This window comes from Lineus longissimus, chromosome 4 (genome assembly GCF_910592395.1).
Source record: "Lineus longissimus chromosome 4, tnLinLong1.2, whole genome shotgun sequence".
Classification (NCBI taxonomy): domain Eukaryota; kingdom Metazoa; phylum Nemertea; class Pilidiophora; order Heteronemertea; family Lineidae; genus Lineus; species Lineus longissimus.
The window spans coordinates 13,357,463-13,373,570 of NC_088311.1; the positions used below are offsets into that span (position 1 = coordinate 13,357,463).

The 16,108-nt window shown below is 37.6% G+C and overlaps 1 protein-coding gene across 1 annotated transcript; it reads right to left on the reverse strand.

Annotated features, from left to right (window-relative positions):
• Positions 1–2,398: 2,398 nt before the first annotated feature.
• Positions 2,399–15,888, reverse strand: LOC135486901 (uncharacterized). Its single transcript, XM_064770069.1, has 4 exons — positions 15,819–15,888; positions 4,242–4,475; positions 3,611–3,806; positions 2,399–3,354 (listed from the first exon to the last, which is right to left on the reverse strand). The coding sequence occupies exons 1-4, from the start codon at positions 15,845–15,847 to the stop codon at positions 3,046–3,048; spliced, it is 768 nt and encodes a 255-aa protein (XP_064626139.1). The 5' UTR covers positions 15,848–15,888; the 3' UTR covers positions 2,399–3,045.
• Between the last annotated feature and the right edge of the window lie 220 nt (positions 15,889–16,108).

Genomic DNA, 16,108 nt, shown 5'->3' on the forward strand with positions numbered 1-16,108 from the left:
TTTGACCTCTGTCACCTTGAAAAGTAGGTCAAATCAAAAACCCCTGTAATATGTCATGTAGTCTTAATGAGGTGTCCAAAGAAAAAATTTCATGCTTCTAGCTATCAGCGTTCATGAGATATTGACAAAATTCGGTTTTAAAAGATGGCCGTCTATAGCCAAGGAAGTAGGTCAAATTGCAATGATTTTTGGTATGTCAAGTCATGTTGTCATAAGACATCCTCACATAAAGTTTCAACTTTGTAGACACAACAGTGAGCAAACGTGCCACCATTGTTGACAGACGACGGACAGACGGCAGACGGACGGACGGACTGACCCTCAGACGACGGATGTGACAAGATGTGATGTCATAACTTGTCATAAGCTCACCAAGGTGAGCTAAAAAGCATCTAATATTACAGTTTTCAATTTTTTCAAAATATTTTTTTGAACAACACAACATTTTCAAAAAGTACGGCCAAAGTAAATATTTTTACTGGATTCTGAGTGTGGAGAAAATCCAGAGTCAACGATATCAGAAAAACTACAAATTAGCAAAGAATCTAAAATTTTGTGTCTTCACATTCAAGTTTCCTCTCAGAAATGGTGAAAAAATATTAATCAGATCAACACTTCTATCGACAGATCTCGTCATGCTCCACCATCATGACCATGCCATCTCTTAAGGCCTAGCAGGAGCGACTCAGAATGGCCAAAATTTGTGTGGCCAGAAAAGTAGTCAATGTCACTAAAATGGGAACTGGGAATTCAAAATTAGATTTGAGTGTTCCACACTGATCTATCCAAAATGAAAAAGATTCAAGTTCAACAAGAGGCTAAAACCTATCTCTATAAAAAAACAAGAGGCCCAAGGGCCTGGCGCTCAGCTGAGTAAGCAGATACAATTCATAGTTTAGCAGTTTTACTGATACTTTTAGATAGATTTGGCAAGGACTATATAGTTACAATAACCATGGATGTTTCAATTTGTCATCTGTGAAAGATGTAAGTGACATCACATGAAGTAATGCAGTGGAGTGCAACATTTCCAATAGAGCCAGGATCTATGTCACAGTGACACACAGACAGAATTGGTTTTCCTTCTGGTATCAAAATTGAAGTCCTCATACTAGTATGTCCTGAAAAGGTATTTGGACACTTACATGATCGTTGTACCGCTGAGCTTGGGTCTGGTGCAATACCAACTTGAAATGGGGGGTTAGTGGATTTAGCAAAGTGTTTGGGATGCCCTGTATGTGAAGAAGTAAGATAAAGAGGTGCTTAAGAAAATTAACTTTATTGGTAAAAGATTGACCTGACCTGCAGGCGATTGGAATTTAACAAAGGCTGATTGCAATCATGGAGTAAATTATATAAGAATCACTGATTTGGCAAAGATTATTACAAGATGTCAAAATGGAAAGTGATTGTACAGTGTTGGCTGTAGCACCATGTTAAGTCAGTTGCCTGGTGACTCCAGGAGGAAATTATGAATATGCATTATTATGAAATTATTAAAATCTAAGACCTATTGCATTAGGAACAGACCTACTATTGACGAAGATAAACAATCATGAATGAGATGGAAGTTTTGCTTTCAAGATCCTTTTTAACATTTTCATGGTCTAACTTGTTTTGCACATTTCCTGGAATCACCAAGCAAGGGAATTGAGATGGCGCTGCAGAAAACAATCTGCATAAACTTTCTATACATGTGGTTTGTTTGGCTTGGTCACAAGTGATTTTAATGTAAATATGAAATTGAAATCACTTGTTACCAACACAAATGAATGAACAGACTAGAAAAATATTCAAAAAAGTACAAACATACAGGGAAGTATTCTGATATTCATGGAATGCTGATTAATAAGTAGAGCCTCATAGCCTAGTGGTTAACACTGCTGGCTACCACGCAATAGGGCCCGGGTTCGATCCCGGGGAGAACCCAGGATTGTATTTCTGGATGAACCGGCGTGGCTTTCAAGGAACTAAAATTCCTGGCTCTTCACAACATGTACATTAACGTATGAAATACTCGAGGGTCTGTCGGATGAGACTAAAAGCCGTGGTCCCTTGTACCTGAGTGTCTATGCCAGGGCAAGTAAAAGATCCTACATAGGTGGACAGTAGCCTATAGTGGACTCCATACCTCCGGCAAAAATCCAATAGGGTTACGACGCCGGTAATGATATGATAATGATATGATGATGATAAGAGCATAAAATGTTACAAAACCTGATTACAACATTTATCCAAGATTTTGAGCATAAAACGTTAAAACAATGATTACAATATTTTTATTTTGAAGAGAAATGTAAGCAAACTACTGTTTTTTTGCCATGAAATAATATGAATAATATGAATGAAGTTCTAGTTGTCCAACATGAAATAATATGACAAGAATTACGAATTACAATATTCAATGGCTTCATGATGATGAAATGTTTATGATTATTTGAACACTTGACTGGTATTTGAAAGTTAACAAAATGTAGAAATGAAGATTAGGACTGAATGGAGATGGTAGGAACAAACACAATACATTTACAAAAAGGGTAACAGAAATGCGATTCATATTACTAAGAGGATGAGATTGTTGATGCGGCACAATATGTGATAAAATTGAGTACAAGATGTTACACTATACTATTACGATGTGTTGAGGACAATAAAATGTCGTAGATTACTTCCAATACATTACTTGTATTCAGAATTTGACAACAACCTTATCAGTGTTGTAGGTGACCGACGCGATTGATTCCAAATTCAAAATATATTCCTCGATGTCATCTGATTTGATGTCTTTTGTTATGGCAAGTCCTTCTTTTTCCAAGAATTCGATCATGAGGTGATCAGTGGCAGTAACTGTTATGCGAACTTTGTCTTCAGTTGTCAAGAGCAATTTAGCCCTTATATTTTGGCGCAATTTTGTTGTCAGCTGACGCATATTGCAATTAGTGCATTTTACTGTGTGGTGTTCCGCCATTGCAGATGGTACAACGTGCTTGCACGTCATACAGGTTTTTTTCAATGTGACGCTGACTTGATCAATCGACGGCCTTGTTATTGTTTGCAAATCGCTGTTTTGTTCCTGTTTGTCTTTACTATCAACAATGCCTGTGATTGGAGGGCGTTCCTCAATTGTTGTGTGGTTGAAAGTACTTTTTGATTTTCAAATTCCCACACTCTCAATTCCTTGAATTCATAGGTTTTGTTCAGTTCAGTGAGTGGGATTAACTTTTCCCACAAGCTGAGGTGAGCTGAATCTGTGGCATCTGCAATTTGGATAACTTTCAGGTCCAGTTCTTGTCCCCGAACTTCTTTAGGGAAGGTTTCCTTAATGACTTGTACTGTGGTGGCTGTGACATTCACCTGAAATATATCATATAAAGGATGTTAGTTTCGAGCATTTACATGTTGATTTTTGAATAGTTTTATGGGCAAGTCTGAATATGGAGTGTCATATTAGTGTTGCAGCTGGAATTCCTTGTTTTTAATAATTCACTGATTTAGCAATTTTACCTGCTTTTACATGATGAAGGACTTTACAGTACATGTGTAATTGTGGTCACAATTAGTGTTTATTTTTTTATTTTACTTGATAATGATACAGACATCCAGCACTTACTTTGCTAGAAATCTTCTGGTCACTCAATTCGTTCAGTTGGATGGATGGCGTAGTTTGTAATTTTGGACGCTTTGGTTTGAAGTTTAAGGTGTGGTTTTCGATTGACATTTGGGTATCGTATGTAATCATTAGATTCTTTAGGGAATCGTCTTTCAGACTCTTTGTGAGACTTGCATTCGTGAGCTTTACTGGGCTTCTGAAACGAAAAGGAGAGACTGTATAAGTTATCTAGTCATGACAATGTTAAATTGTTTGTTTCCAAGTTTTGCTTGGACTTTTGTTTGGAAGGCAGTTCATGTTAAGCTTTTTCTTACTGCATTGCACAGTCCAGAATGCCATGTTTCTTATTGCAGGATGAATTCCTAAGCACCAAATGTGCATAGTTTGAGCACAATGGCCCTTGGGTGTTTCATGTACTAAATGATGGCAGCAATTTACTCGGACCCTGACTGATTTTTGTCATGACAGTTGTTTAACAGACATTTTGACAATTTAGGTGTAGGTTTTACTGCACATGTAGTTTCTAATAGTATGAGATTGTGCACGTTGAAAGAGAGATGCAATCACTTAGTTGGATTTGTGATAGATCAACTAGCAAGATGGCAATTTTAGGAGTGGAGTAGAAACTTACTTTTGTTCTTCTGCTTTCCGGAATTGGTTATGTAGTTTTGGTTGGAAACAGACAATGTCCATATAAAAATTCTTATTGGTTTGTGCCACAGCATTGAAATAGTCTTTATTTGAACGACTAGTCTTTATGGGGCTTGTATTATGAATGAAAACTTCTTCGTTTACTTTGGGATGGTCATCGTATCGTTTTCGTTTACCATCATTAGATGATGCCATGATGAAGATTTGGAGATATCTGAAATGAGAGGAAATAATGTTGTAAGAAACAGGAAATTCTCTTTGTGTGGATTTTAAGTTGTGCAACAAAGCTTCTTTGTAAGATAGTTGATTAAACCTGAAGGAAGAAGTTATAAAGTCTAATGGCTAAAAAGGAAAGGTCTTGAACATTTTCAATAATTACATGATTTTTGCACTTTCACGTTATTCTTTGTTCCAGTAAACTTTTCTCTGCCACCAATGCCTGCTATGAAAGTATTGTGTCCATAAGTCCATGATATTGTGTCAATAAGTCCACGAGATTGATAATGTTAATGTTTTTGTAGTTCATCGTTTTGAATCCTGATATCCCATGATTTGAATTGATGTCCATCACTCGCAAGAATTAAATTCTAATGTTTTTGTAGTAGATCCTTTGAATCCTGATAGTGCCTTATTCTGAATTGATATCCATTAGTCTTGTATTCATAAGAATTAAATGTCCAAGTGTTTAATTGAATGTTGTCACGCCCAACCCCTCTACCCACCCCCCCTTCTATTTTGCCATTATGTTCAAGTTGCAGCTCCAGTAGTAATTTTGTTGTAGCTGCAGGCGGTGGACAACTATGGTACTGGATAATTATGGTACTTGATAATTTTATTTGGAATGTTTATCATGGATTTTGTATTATTGTATTGAAATGTTTTTTTTTTACAGCTGGTGGATGGAGGATAAGGAGTATTGTTTTAATAATTTGATTTTGGTCCATGAGGTTTCTTTTTCGGTTCTTCCCCACTCATTATGGATCGGTTATAATATTTATATATTTTTCTGTTATAATATTTATACATTGTATTTTAACTGTAGAGACTCAAGGTTAGGTTTGAAAATTACATCTAGTACAGTAGTCTGTTCTGATGGAACATGAGTGATCCAGACTGCAGTGACTTTGTTTTCAGGCACTCATTTGAGTTTGTCCACCATTAAGAGGCTAAAATCAATTGAGGAGGGAAAAAATTGTCTACCTGACATCAACAACTGAGCACTTATAAACATGTAATACCAGTGAGTTACAAGCCTCTTGGAGTCCACCTAAACAATTTCAGGTGTGCAAAAAAACACTCGCCTGATTTTTTAAAAGGCAGTCACTGTTGACCTATCCTAATTTGGTCCACCTTCCCCCCCCCATCCTCCCAGTCCACCTTCCTCTTCTGAATTATTATTTTCTTGTAAATTATTATATTACTATTGAATATTTGGAAGGCCTATAAGTACTATTTTATGGTCTGACCATGTTGATTCTATTGTTGATGTAATAAGATTGGTTTGATTGTAAAAGACCATGTCAATTTGTGAATCATAATCAGTTGTAATTTCGTTGATGAATTGTTTACATCCTAATATATTAGAAACTTTTTGCAAATGTAATTTATTTTTGCCATTCCAAATGTCAAAGTTGAAATCACCAACGACAAGTAAAGGTTTTGTAAGATCTATTTCTGATGCAATTGTTTGAAGCTTTGCACACAATTCTGTAAGTGAACACAAAGGCGACTTGTACAAGCAGATGATTTGGAGGAAGAGCATGGATTTTGACAAAGAAATGCAGGTGGCTTCGAAGTTTGGAGTTGATACACGTTGAACTGTACAGAACTGAGAAAGAGGAGCTGATATATATATAGCCAAACCATGTGGTGGTCTTCTTGCAGTAGTTGTATTAAGTTGATCATTTCGAAAGAGATGAAAGTTTGGGATGTCAAAAGTATCATTGGTGTCTGTGGCAACAAGACGAGATTCTGCTACAAGTAGTATGTCTGCAGCCATCATATGGTGATCAGCAGATATATCATTCATATGAAGATTTAAGGATCTTGTATTGTGGAATATTAATTTCAGATAGTCTTGTTCAAGTACTGACGGTAAGGTGTAATTGAACTTTAAGCGAGATTCGTGTCTGAGTCTATCCATTTCTTCGGTAACAACTGAGTCAGTACCTATTTTGTCTTCTTGTAAATTCAAAATGAATAAGCCATTGATATTTGTAACTCTGCTCAATGCAACATAGTGTACATGGTTGATTTTTCTACGTAAGGTCATGTGAACAACGACTTCTTTTAGGGAATAACCTTGTGCTTTCCAGATAGTTTTTGAGGCTCCAATTGTTAATGGAAATTGAGTCCTTGTAACCGGTGTGTAGCTCTTGCCATGGTAAAATGTGCGTTTTACGGCGAAAATGGGAGTCCAGTCTCTTGGGGTATCAGTTGAAAAGAATGATTTGTAAGTAGATCGTAGTTTTTCCAACTTCTGGATCTTGGAACAATACCCAAAGAATTGCAGGTCGCTCAAAATTATTCATATATTGGATTCTTTTCATTTCACACATGGTTCCATTAGTCAACCCATCACTAATATTTACATTGCATGTGATCATGTAAGGCAAGCCAACTGCTACTGACAGTTCATTTACTAGGCCAGCTGTTACAGAAGGGTCATCAGGAATACGTTCAATAATGGTTTGTTTGACTTGATCACTAAAATCACTTATTACTGTGTCAACAGGTTTGACAATGATTTTTTCAGATGATACGTGATCAAAGATGAATTGGTTGTGTGTTGATACATTAGCTCTTGTACAGTACAAGTGTAATGCATTTTTCGGATAATTAGGATCATCTTTGGAAATTACTCTCGAGTTTAATGTTTCAATGTCATCTTTTGTGTGTTTGCCTTCTCTTAAACGATTGAGCAGTTGTGCAAAATCCATGTCATCTTTTTGGTGCATAATTTTGGTTAGTTCAAACATCTCGAAATGGCATTCATTTTCATTTTCAGCGTTATTAGAATAGGTCTGATTTGGTTCATTATCATTACTAGTATCGAATTGTTCACCAGTCCACAAATTGGTTGCTAAATCTCTATAATCAACCTTTTCTCTTTTGGCTTGATCTGAGAAAATCCACTTGTCCATAACTGGTTGCAGTTGGTACAGATCTCCGAAAGTAATGACATGAATGCCACCAAATGGCTCTTTATTACCTTTTAGTTCTTGTAATCTAAGAGATAGGAATTGGAACATATTTCGCCCGACCATACTGATTTCATCAATGATGAGAACAGATAGATTTCTGTAATATGTTATGTATTTTTCACTCAGATTATTTGGTAACTTAGTGTATTTCAAGCCTTGGTTTGGTAAAATATGGAAAGCTGTGTGCAGGGTGGTGCCACGAATATTGTATGCTGCCGTTCCAGTTGGAGCAGTTAGTAGAACACGACAATGTTCAGGGTCATCGCCTGCATTCGTAGATAAACAACGGAGTAGACTTTGATGAATAGCTTTAATAGAAACACTTTTGCCTACACCAGCACCACCTGTGACAAATAAGTGTAATTGTTTAGATGACGTTTTAATATGTTTCAATACATGTTTGAAGATGTCACGCTGTTTCCTATTTAAATCTCTCACCAATTTGTGGTATTCTTCATCAGATATTCTACCTGGTAGTTTATCAAAGTGGTGTGATTCTTTTTGAGGATGAAGTCCAATGTCAACCCCTATATCGTAAGTTCTCATTTGTTCACTGTTTGCAGGATTGAAGAAAGCTAATTCTGGACAATCATGAACTGTTTGATCAGCATCTTGAGTTTCTGTGTGCATGTTGCCTGGTGCAATGCCATCAAACAATTGTGATTCAGTTTCAGCTCTTTTTGCAGCTTCATCAAGGATGTCAGCCATGTGTTCATATTGCTTTCTTTTGATATCGATTATGGATTTATTGGCATTATAATGGGCATAATGTGTGCTATGGCCACCAAGTAAATCTGAGGTTTCATTTCTCCACGGCATGAAGAGAAGAATTCTTTCTCGGTAACAGTTTTCAGGATCAGTGCTTACATTGTATCGCACATATCTAATGACTTTTGGGTTCTTTTTCAATTTATAGACAACACCACTGTTTGTAGTGAAGTTTACTTCATTTTGATCATTATCAGCTTGCAAATTTTCAGTGTCAGGGTTAATCAAGTCTTCATCAATATCGTCTAAATTATCTTCGAATGGGTCATTATTTTGTTTTGGATAAGTAATATTGAGTTTTGAGGCATAATCTGCTAAACACCAATTTTCCAACTGTTTTGGTCTAGTACTCTATCTTGATATTATATTACCCACTTTGATATCAGTTGAATTTGGAGGAAGTTTTTCTAATTCAGCGGTACTCTTGATTAAAAAAGTACGATCATCAGGTTGTGCTGTTGGAAGGAATATAACATCACGTGTTGCTTTAGTTAGGGGTAATTGCATGACGAGATAAGCAGATTCTTGAGCAGATATTTCACACGCATTCAGAAATTTGTTTCCAATTTGTCGAACTTGCTGGCGTAAATTGTTGTTTCCATTTCTTGCTTCTGTACAAGCGTTGTGTAATAAATTACTCATGCCACGAGCTGATTTGCTGACATAGGACACTATATATGTTGCACAAGCAAATGCATCCAAAACAAACTGGATATCATGTTTGGCTTTCCAAACATTTACTAATGATTTCATAGGCATTTACTCGGATTTCTGATGGCTCTCGTTTCAAAAAGACTTTGGGTCCATTGATTGATGTCCTGAGAGCAGAATAATATTCATCCTCGGATAATTCTAATTTCTCTAGAAATTCATTGAAGGATATATCTGAACCATCTCCCATTGCGTTTATTCAGCGGTTATTTTGGTGTAATTTGATTTGTGTTTAGCAATGTCCTCTGGTTCTATTTCAAATGGGCGCAAGATTTTTGTGGCAGGCATCGGTGGCAGAGGAAAGTTGAAGCGACAAATTGCTTTTCCATTTTTTCGACATGTCATACTGTGCTTATGTAGTTGGAGTTGAATGAAGGCTACATCAGATGTATGAGAAAGTGAACACGTTACGTATTGGTCTATGAATTTGACTAGATCTTCATCAGAGTCTATATCAAATTGCGGTGCATTTGCAATCCACATTAGCATATGAATGTGTGGGCTTCCTCTTTGTTGCATTTCTACACGGTAGAAGTAATCTGTTACTTTGCCAATGGGATTATGAGGACTTAACAATACAGTGTGAAGAAAAGTATGGATTCGATGATCAAAGAATCTCACACAAGTAACAGGATCTGATTTAATCAAGTCGCACTTTTTGGTCCAATTGAAATCAAGTATTTCATTGTCTGAATAGGTTTTGTTATCCAACAAATTCCCCAGAGTACGAAGAAGGTCAATCCATCTTGTTTCAGCAGCAGATAGTGATATAAACCAAGTGGGCAAACCCAATTGTCTTATCAGTGCAAAGAGTTCCTTTTTTTTAGCTTCAAAATATGGTGGCGAACTTCTTATAGTTCTGAAGATTCGGTATCCTTCATCTAATCTGGTTATTTCATTTACAACAGTAGCATTCAGTAAATCACTAGCGTGATACGTTTTACCTTGTGTTTTACATCGTCGCATAGCCAGTTGAACTTTATCTGAAATTTGCTTGATTTGCAGCTTTTTCATTTTGTAGAAAAGGTTTGGCACTGATTTAGCCACTCTTCTATCTGCAGCTCTGAGTTCCCATTTACATATGTCACTATAATGAACAGGAACTTTACGTTCTTTACTATCTGGGCGTCTCTGTCCAATAAATATACATGGAAAGCAGAGGTATTCAGAATCTTTATCTTGGAACAAGCCAAGTGGCCTCTGATTTTCACCTGGTGCAAATGAATATACATAGGTATTGGATATTTCAGGTTCATCTAGTAAAGTATCAAGATTGCCTGCTGGATCATCTTGGATTTCTTCAAAATGATCATCAGGGTTATATTGTTCAGCTTCTTCAAATTCTTTAACAAGCGTGTCAACATCAATGGAACTGTCTGGATTATCGTTAGTGTCAAAAACTGGACTCTCCTCTTCAAGTTCTACAACTTCAGCAGGGAAACTTTGAAGCCACCCATCACTGTCAAATTGGCATTTTTATATAATTCACTATTGTTCATCAGATAATGCAGTGCAGTTATGATTACAGCAGGACGTACATTCTGTGTAGTCACCGCATGTGTATAGGATAGCTTTCGTTTTAATTTTATTGGAATTGTGCATGTTTTATCAAATGTTCTTGGAAGTGAATTGACTGTAGTTTCCACATCTGTTGGAACGTTGACTACTGATCCTTTCATGGATAATTGTGAGCCTCTTGGTAACTGTCGTATTTGCATGAATGGTATTCTCAAAGCAATCAATCGCTCTTCAAGTTGAAATAGATTATGTAATTCAGGTGGCGTGGCTGGAAATTTCATTCCATTTGCAACAGCTAGTTTTTTGGACTTTACCAGATTTTAAAGAATCTATGCATGTATTACAAAGCCACCGTTTCCCATCTACAGATGTTTTTTCTGTCAAAAGACTTTCAATGAAATCAGAGTCAAAGTGCTTAGGCCAGGATTCAGAGGATTTTACTGAATGTCGAAACCATGTTTGGTGACAGCAGCTGCAGATGTAAATAGGACCATTGGCAGTCGATTCAAAAAATAGATCAATATTGTCTTTTAATGTTGCGCCATATTTCTTCTTTTGATAGGAAGAGAGATCATTACTTAATTCAGGAACAAGTTGACAATTTTGTAGGGTTTGGACATTTTGTTCATTAGATTTTTTTTTTTATGTATCTGACACGTTTTTGCAGATGTTCGATTTCTCTGTAAGACACACTGTCACGCTTTCTCTTCTTGCGAAGCATATCTCTTTCATTTTCAGAATTTTTTGTAGGTTGATCAAGGCGTGCCTTTCGTTTTAATTTCTTCTCAAGGTTTTGAACATGTCCTCTTTTACAACTATCAAGCCTGGCTTTATGCTTTCTTCTCTTTTCAAATTCTTGAACCTTCTGTCTTTTAGAATCATCAAGTCTGGCTTTCTGTTTTGATTTTCTTTCAATTTCTAGAACCTTCTGTCTTTTAGAATCATCAAGTCTGGCTTTTTGTTTCAATTTCCTTTCAATTTCTTGAATCTGCTGTCTTTTAGAATCATCAAGTCTGGCTTTCTGTTTCAATTTTCTTTCAATTTCTTGAACCTTCTGTCTTTTAGAATCATCAAGTCTGGCTTTCTGTTTCAATTTTCTTTCAATTTCTTGAACCTTCTGTCTTTTAGAATCAATAAGTCTCGCTTTTTCTTTTGATTTTCTTTCAATTTCTTGAATTTTCTGTCTTTAAGAATCATCAAGTCTGGCTTTCTGTTTTGATAGCCTATTAATTTCTTGAATCTTTTGTCTTTTAGAATCATCGAGTTTGCTTTTTTGCTTAGACCTACTTTCAATTTCTAAGATTTGATTTTGCTTACTTTTAATCAACCTTGCCTTCTTTTTAAACAACTTTTGTTGTTCACACTCTTTTTGCCGAAATTGTTCTATTCTTCTTTTGAACTGTATACACACTTTTTTATCATGCTTTCGTTTTTGTTGTTTAGCCTGATCATCTAAATAATCATTAATTAACGCATTTGTTGTTGACTTTGTTGTTGTTGACTTCTCTAGGCCACGTTTCAAAGTTCTCTTTGATACTATACATACTTCGAAAAATGTTGCTTCAAATATGCAATCAATAATAATTCCAATATACTGTTTTAAATAGCCACCAAACTTGTTCAAATCTGAGAATGAGAGTAGAAGAGAAAACCCATCAGGTGATGGCTTACCATGTTTATCTCTACTATGTGAATCGAATAAATAATATCTCTCATCAATATGGATAACAGTAAAGGCTGAGATGCTACTATCACAATAGCACCATATTCAGACGACATGTTTGCAAGGAATTGTTCAGCAGGTAGATATTGGGAATTTGCATCACAATAAGAATAATTATATGACACTCCAACTCGTTTGATTCTGAAATTTTCATTAAAACATGAATGGTAAGCTGGCAGTTCATCAATGGCCAAGTAATTCAAGGACGGTTTGGTCAATTTTACTTCTCTGTACCATGAATCTCCTTCATTTAAAATGTCATCAAGGTCTTGTGATTGCCAGTGTGCTGGTGAAATAATGACAGAATATAAAAGAGATGATGCAGCATTAGTGACACACTGTCTACCCATGGAAGTTTCAGAGTATCGTTCATTACCTTGGTGATATGAACCTTGGACAACTTTTCTTATAAGAGAGTCAACAACATGATCAACTGGGCCAGGATTTGTTTCAATATCATTACTCAATTTCAGAACATTGGAGGTGTACACTTCATACCCCATAGTCAAGACAAAGAATAACACTAATGACAATTCAAAAATGACATGGTTGTAATGCCAGAATGACGTTATGCAATTACTTTCCATGGAAGGGTCAAGTGATGAACTTGTCTGAGTGTTCATTACATGACAAGTGTTCTGGTTCTTTTTGGCTTCATAAGTTTTCATTATTTTGGCAAACCATTTTTCAGACTTTGAATCAATTTCCTGATTTAAAACATCTAAATTATTTTTGTTATTTAGCTGATGATCTTTTTGAAAGAACATTTTCATATTATGCATATAAATCTTAACTAGCCAGATTGAGTTGAAGTACCATACAGTTCTGAAGTCATCTTCATCTTGTTTTTTAATCCAATATTTTTCTGAACAATCGTCTTTCCATGAACTACATGTAAAAACATTAAAATTACAATGATTTCGGCGAAATGGACAACATCTACATGCAGTTGTTTGCACTGGCTGACTCAATGCATTAGCAGTTGAAGAAAACTGGCCAACCACTGACCTATATTGAACAAGATCGTTACCCATTATTTTCAATACAGCAAGTTTTCGAAGTCCAGTAAAGCAAATGAAGTTCTGTGGGAAGTATTTGTTGCCTGCCTTGCAGCTGGTCTATTTGTGCAGCAATATGCCTTGAGGCACGTATTTGGTACTTCAATGCAGGTATTTGTTGCTATGCAGCAGGTATTCGATGCCTTGCGGCAGCAATTCGTTGCCTTGTGGCAATAATTCGGTGCCTTGCGGCAGGTATTCGGTGCCTTGCGGCAGGTATTTTGTGCCTTGCGGCAGGTATTTTGTGCCTTGCGGCAGGTATTTTGTGCCTTGCGGCAGGTATTTTGTGCCTTGCGGCAGGTATTCGGTGCCTTGCGGCAGGTATTCGGTGCCTTGCGGCAGGTATTCGGTGCCTTGCGGCAGGTATTCGGTGCCTTGCGGCAGGTATTCGGTGCCTTGCGGCAGGTATTCGGTGCCTTGCGGCAGGTATTCGGTGCCTTGCGGCAGGTATTGGTGCCTTGCGGCAGGTATTCTGTGCCTTGCGGCAGGTATTCTGTGCCTTGCGGCAGATATTTGGTGCCTTGCGGCAGATATTTGGTGCCTTGCGGCAGATATTCGGTGCCTTGCGGCAGATATTCGGTGCCTTGCGGCAGGTATTCGGTGCCTTGCGGCAGGTATTCGGTGCCTTGCGGCAGGTATTCGGTGCCTTGCGGCAGGTATTCGGTGCCTTGCGGCAGGTATTCGGAGCCTTGCGGCAGGTATTCGGTGCCTTGCGGCAGGTATTCGGTGCCTTGCGGCAGATATTTGATAATGCTCTCCGGGAATGGAAAGCAGCAAGATGAGTAAGCACACCTTACTCTCTCTGATGTGGGAACAGCAAGTGCTTTACTGGACTTGAAATGTGCCGAGAACTTCTCTTGCCAACAACAGTGAATCTGTAAAGAAAGAGCAGGGAAATTAACACCAAATAAAGAAGGCCGACATCGATGGGCGAAATAGTATTATCAAACAGACTATAGATTTTTCCCCTATTCAGGACTTAGCTAGGTACACCACCGGATACAGTCTGTGCTTGATCAGGTGATATGCTGAACAAGGCATCTATGGAAGCAAATCCACAAAGAGATGTAACCTTCGAAGGGCACACTTAATTTCCTAAAAAGTCAGTCATGTGGGCTGATTTTCCAAAAAATAGTGCAACCTCATTAAATTAGGCCATCTCACAAACTGAACCATAACACTCAACAGCCAAACGTGCCCACATGATGCGAGCCAAGAGCTGGGCTTAAAGACGAGTGAGTGGTGCAGAAGTAACCTCCTGAAAATGGACCTCTTGTTTACAAAGCCTTGTCTTCAGGTAGAAGTGTAACAACAACATGTACAATGCTGGAATGGTTGAATTTCATTTCCTACCTGAACACAGGCCTGTTTGAAATTAATAACCAGCATGTTACATGACCAGGCCTGGAATCAAGGTCATGTAGGACATTTAGTCCATGATCAATGTTTACCTGGGGACAAAGAATTTGTTTATAATCAACAAACCCAGAGTGGCTGTAACTGGTCCATTATTGACAACACTGGATGTCCTAAATGTCCATGTAGACTTGATGATGAGGTACTATCAAATAGGGTGTGGGGTGTCCTTGAATCTTCCCAGCTAGTCCCAGCATTCTATTCCATTCGAAAATTTGTACTGCACAACCATAGTGAAGGTAGTGATGAAACTCCCAACCAGAGAAAGGTAAACATCGAGACCTAAATCAGTAAATAGCTTCACAAATGGAATGCCGGACAGGAATCCTTGCACTTATTCAGCATATTCCAAATTGATCGACGACACTTCAATCATTCATTGCTTACCGTACTGTAGGAGGCATGCACTTTATATCTCTAGTCCTCGATTATTACCTTGGGAGTTTCATCACTTACTTAAACATTCTAATAAATAACTACAGATTTTAATTCACTATGGCACAGCGACTCCAAATGGTAACGCTTACAGCTGAGCACAGCCACAGCCACTGACATGACTACAACAGCCGAAATGTTCTACACAAAATAGGCCTAAGTTGCAAGCCACTAAGATGGAGCATATTGCTGCACCTGCTGCGTAATGCAACTGTGGAATTCATACTACGATGTGACTTTTAAACTAACAGAAGTCACGGCCAATACTAACAGCTGAGCACAGCCACAGCCACTGACATGACTATGACAGCCCAAATTTTCTACACAAAATAGGCCCAAGTTGCAAGCCACTATTAGATGGAGCATATTGCTGCACCTGCTGCGTAACGCAACTGTGGAATTCATACTACGATGTGACTTTTAAACTAACAGAAGTCACGGCCAATGACGTAAAAGGCAAGATTCGTTCCAAAATTGCCAAGACGTGCAGAAAAATCGGCCATCCCATTTTTAGGCATTGCCAAGATGATCGTTTCGTTGTCAACATCGTCCTCGGCGACCTAAATTTACGGGATATATTAGGCCTCAAACGGCACCACATCGCTACATTACAATACTATGGGATTCATACTACAATCTACTTCGTCGCATAAGAGTTCTTATGGCCAATGGCTGGCAGAAAATCAAAGTTACATTGAGATAAAATCTTCTAACATCATTCTTACCTGCGCAAATTCGTGAACATGCCGAACATGTGCGACAGCTGGCGTGTTGCCAAATCCGGACCTACTTTCGGTCAATGCTGAATACGTCGATGAGAGCTCTCGAACTATCATTCCATGCAAAAAATGGATACAGTTTTATAAATAAACAAAGTTTTCGTGCTTTTAGCTGTCAACATCAATGGCTATAATATACTCCTGCAGAATAGTAGAACTAATAGAACTAATTTCCGAAGTTTCCAATAGTTTGAACACAAATCAGAACATCACCCATCAGCTGGACTCAGATCTGC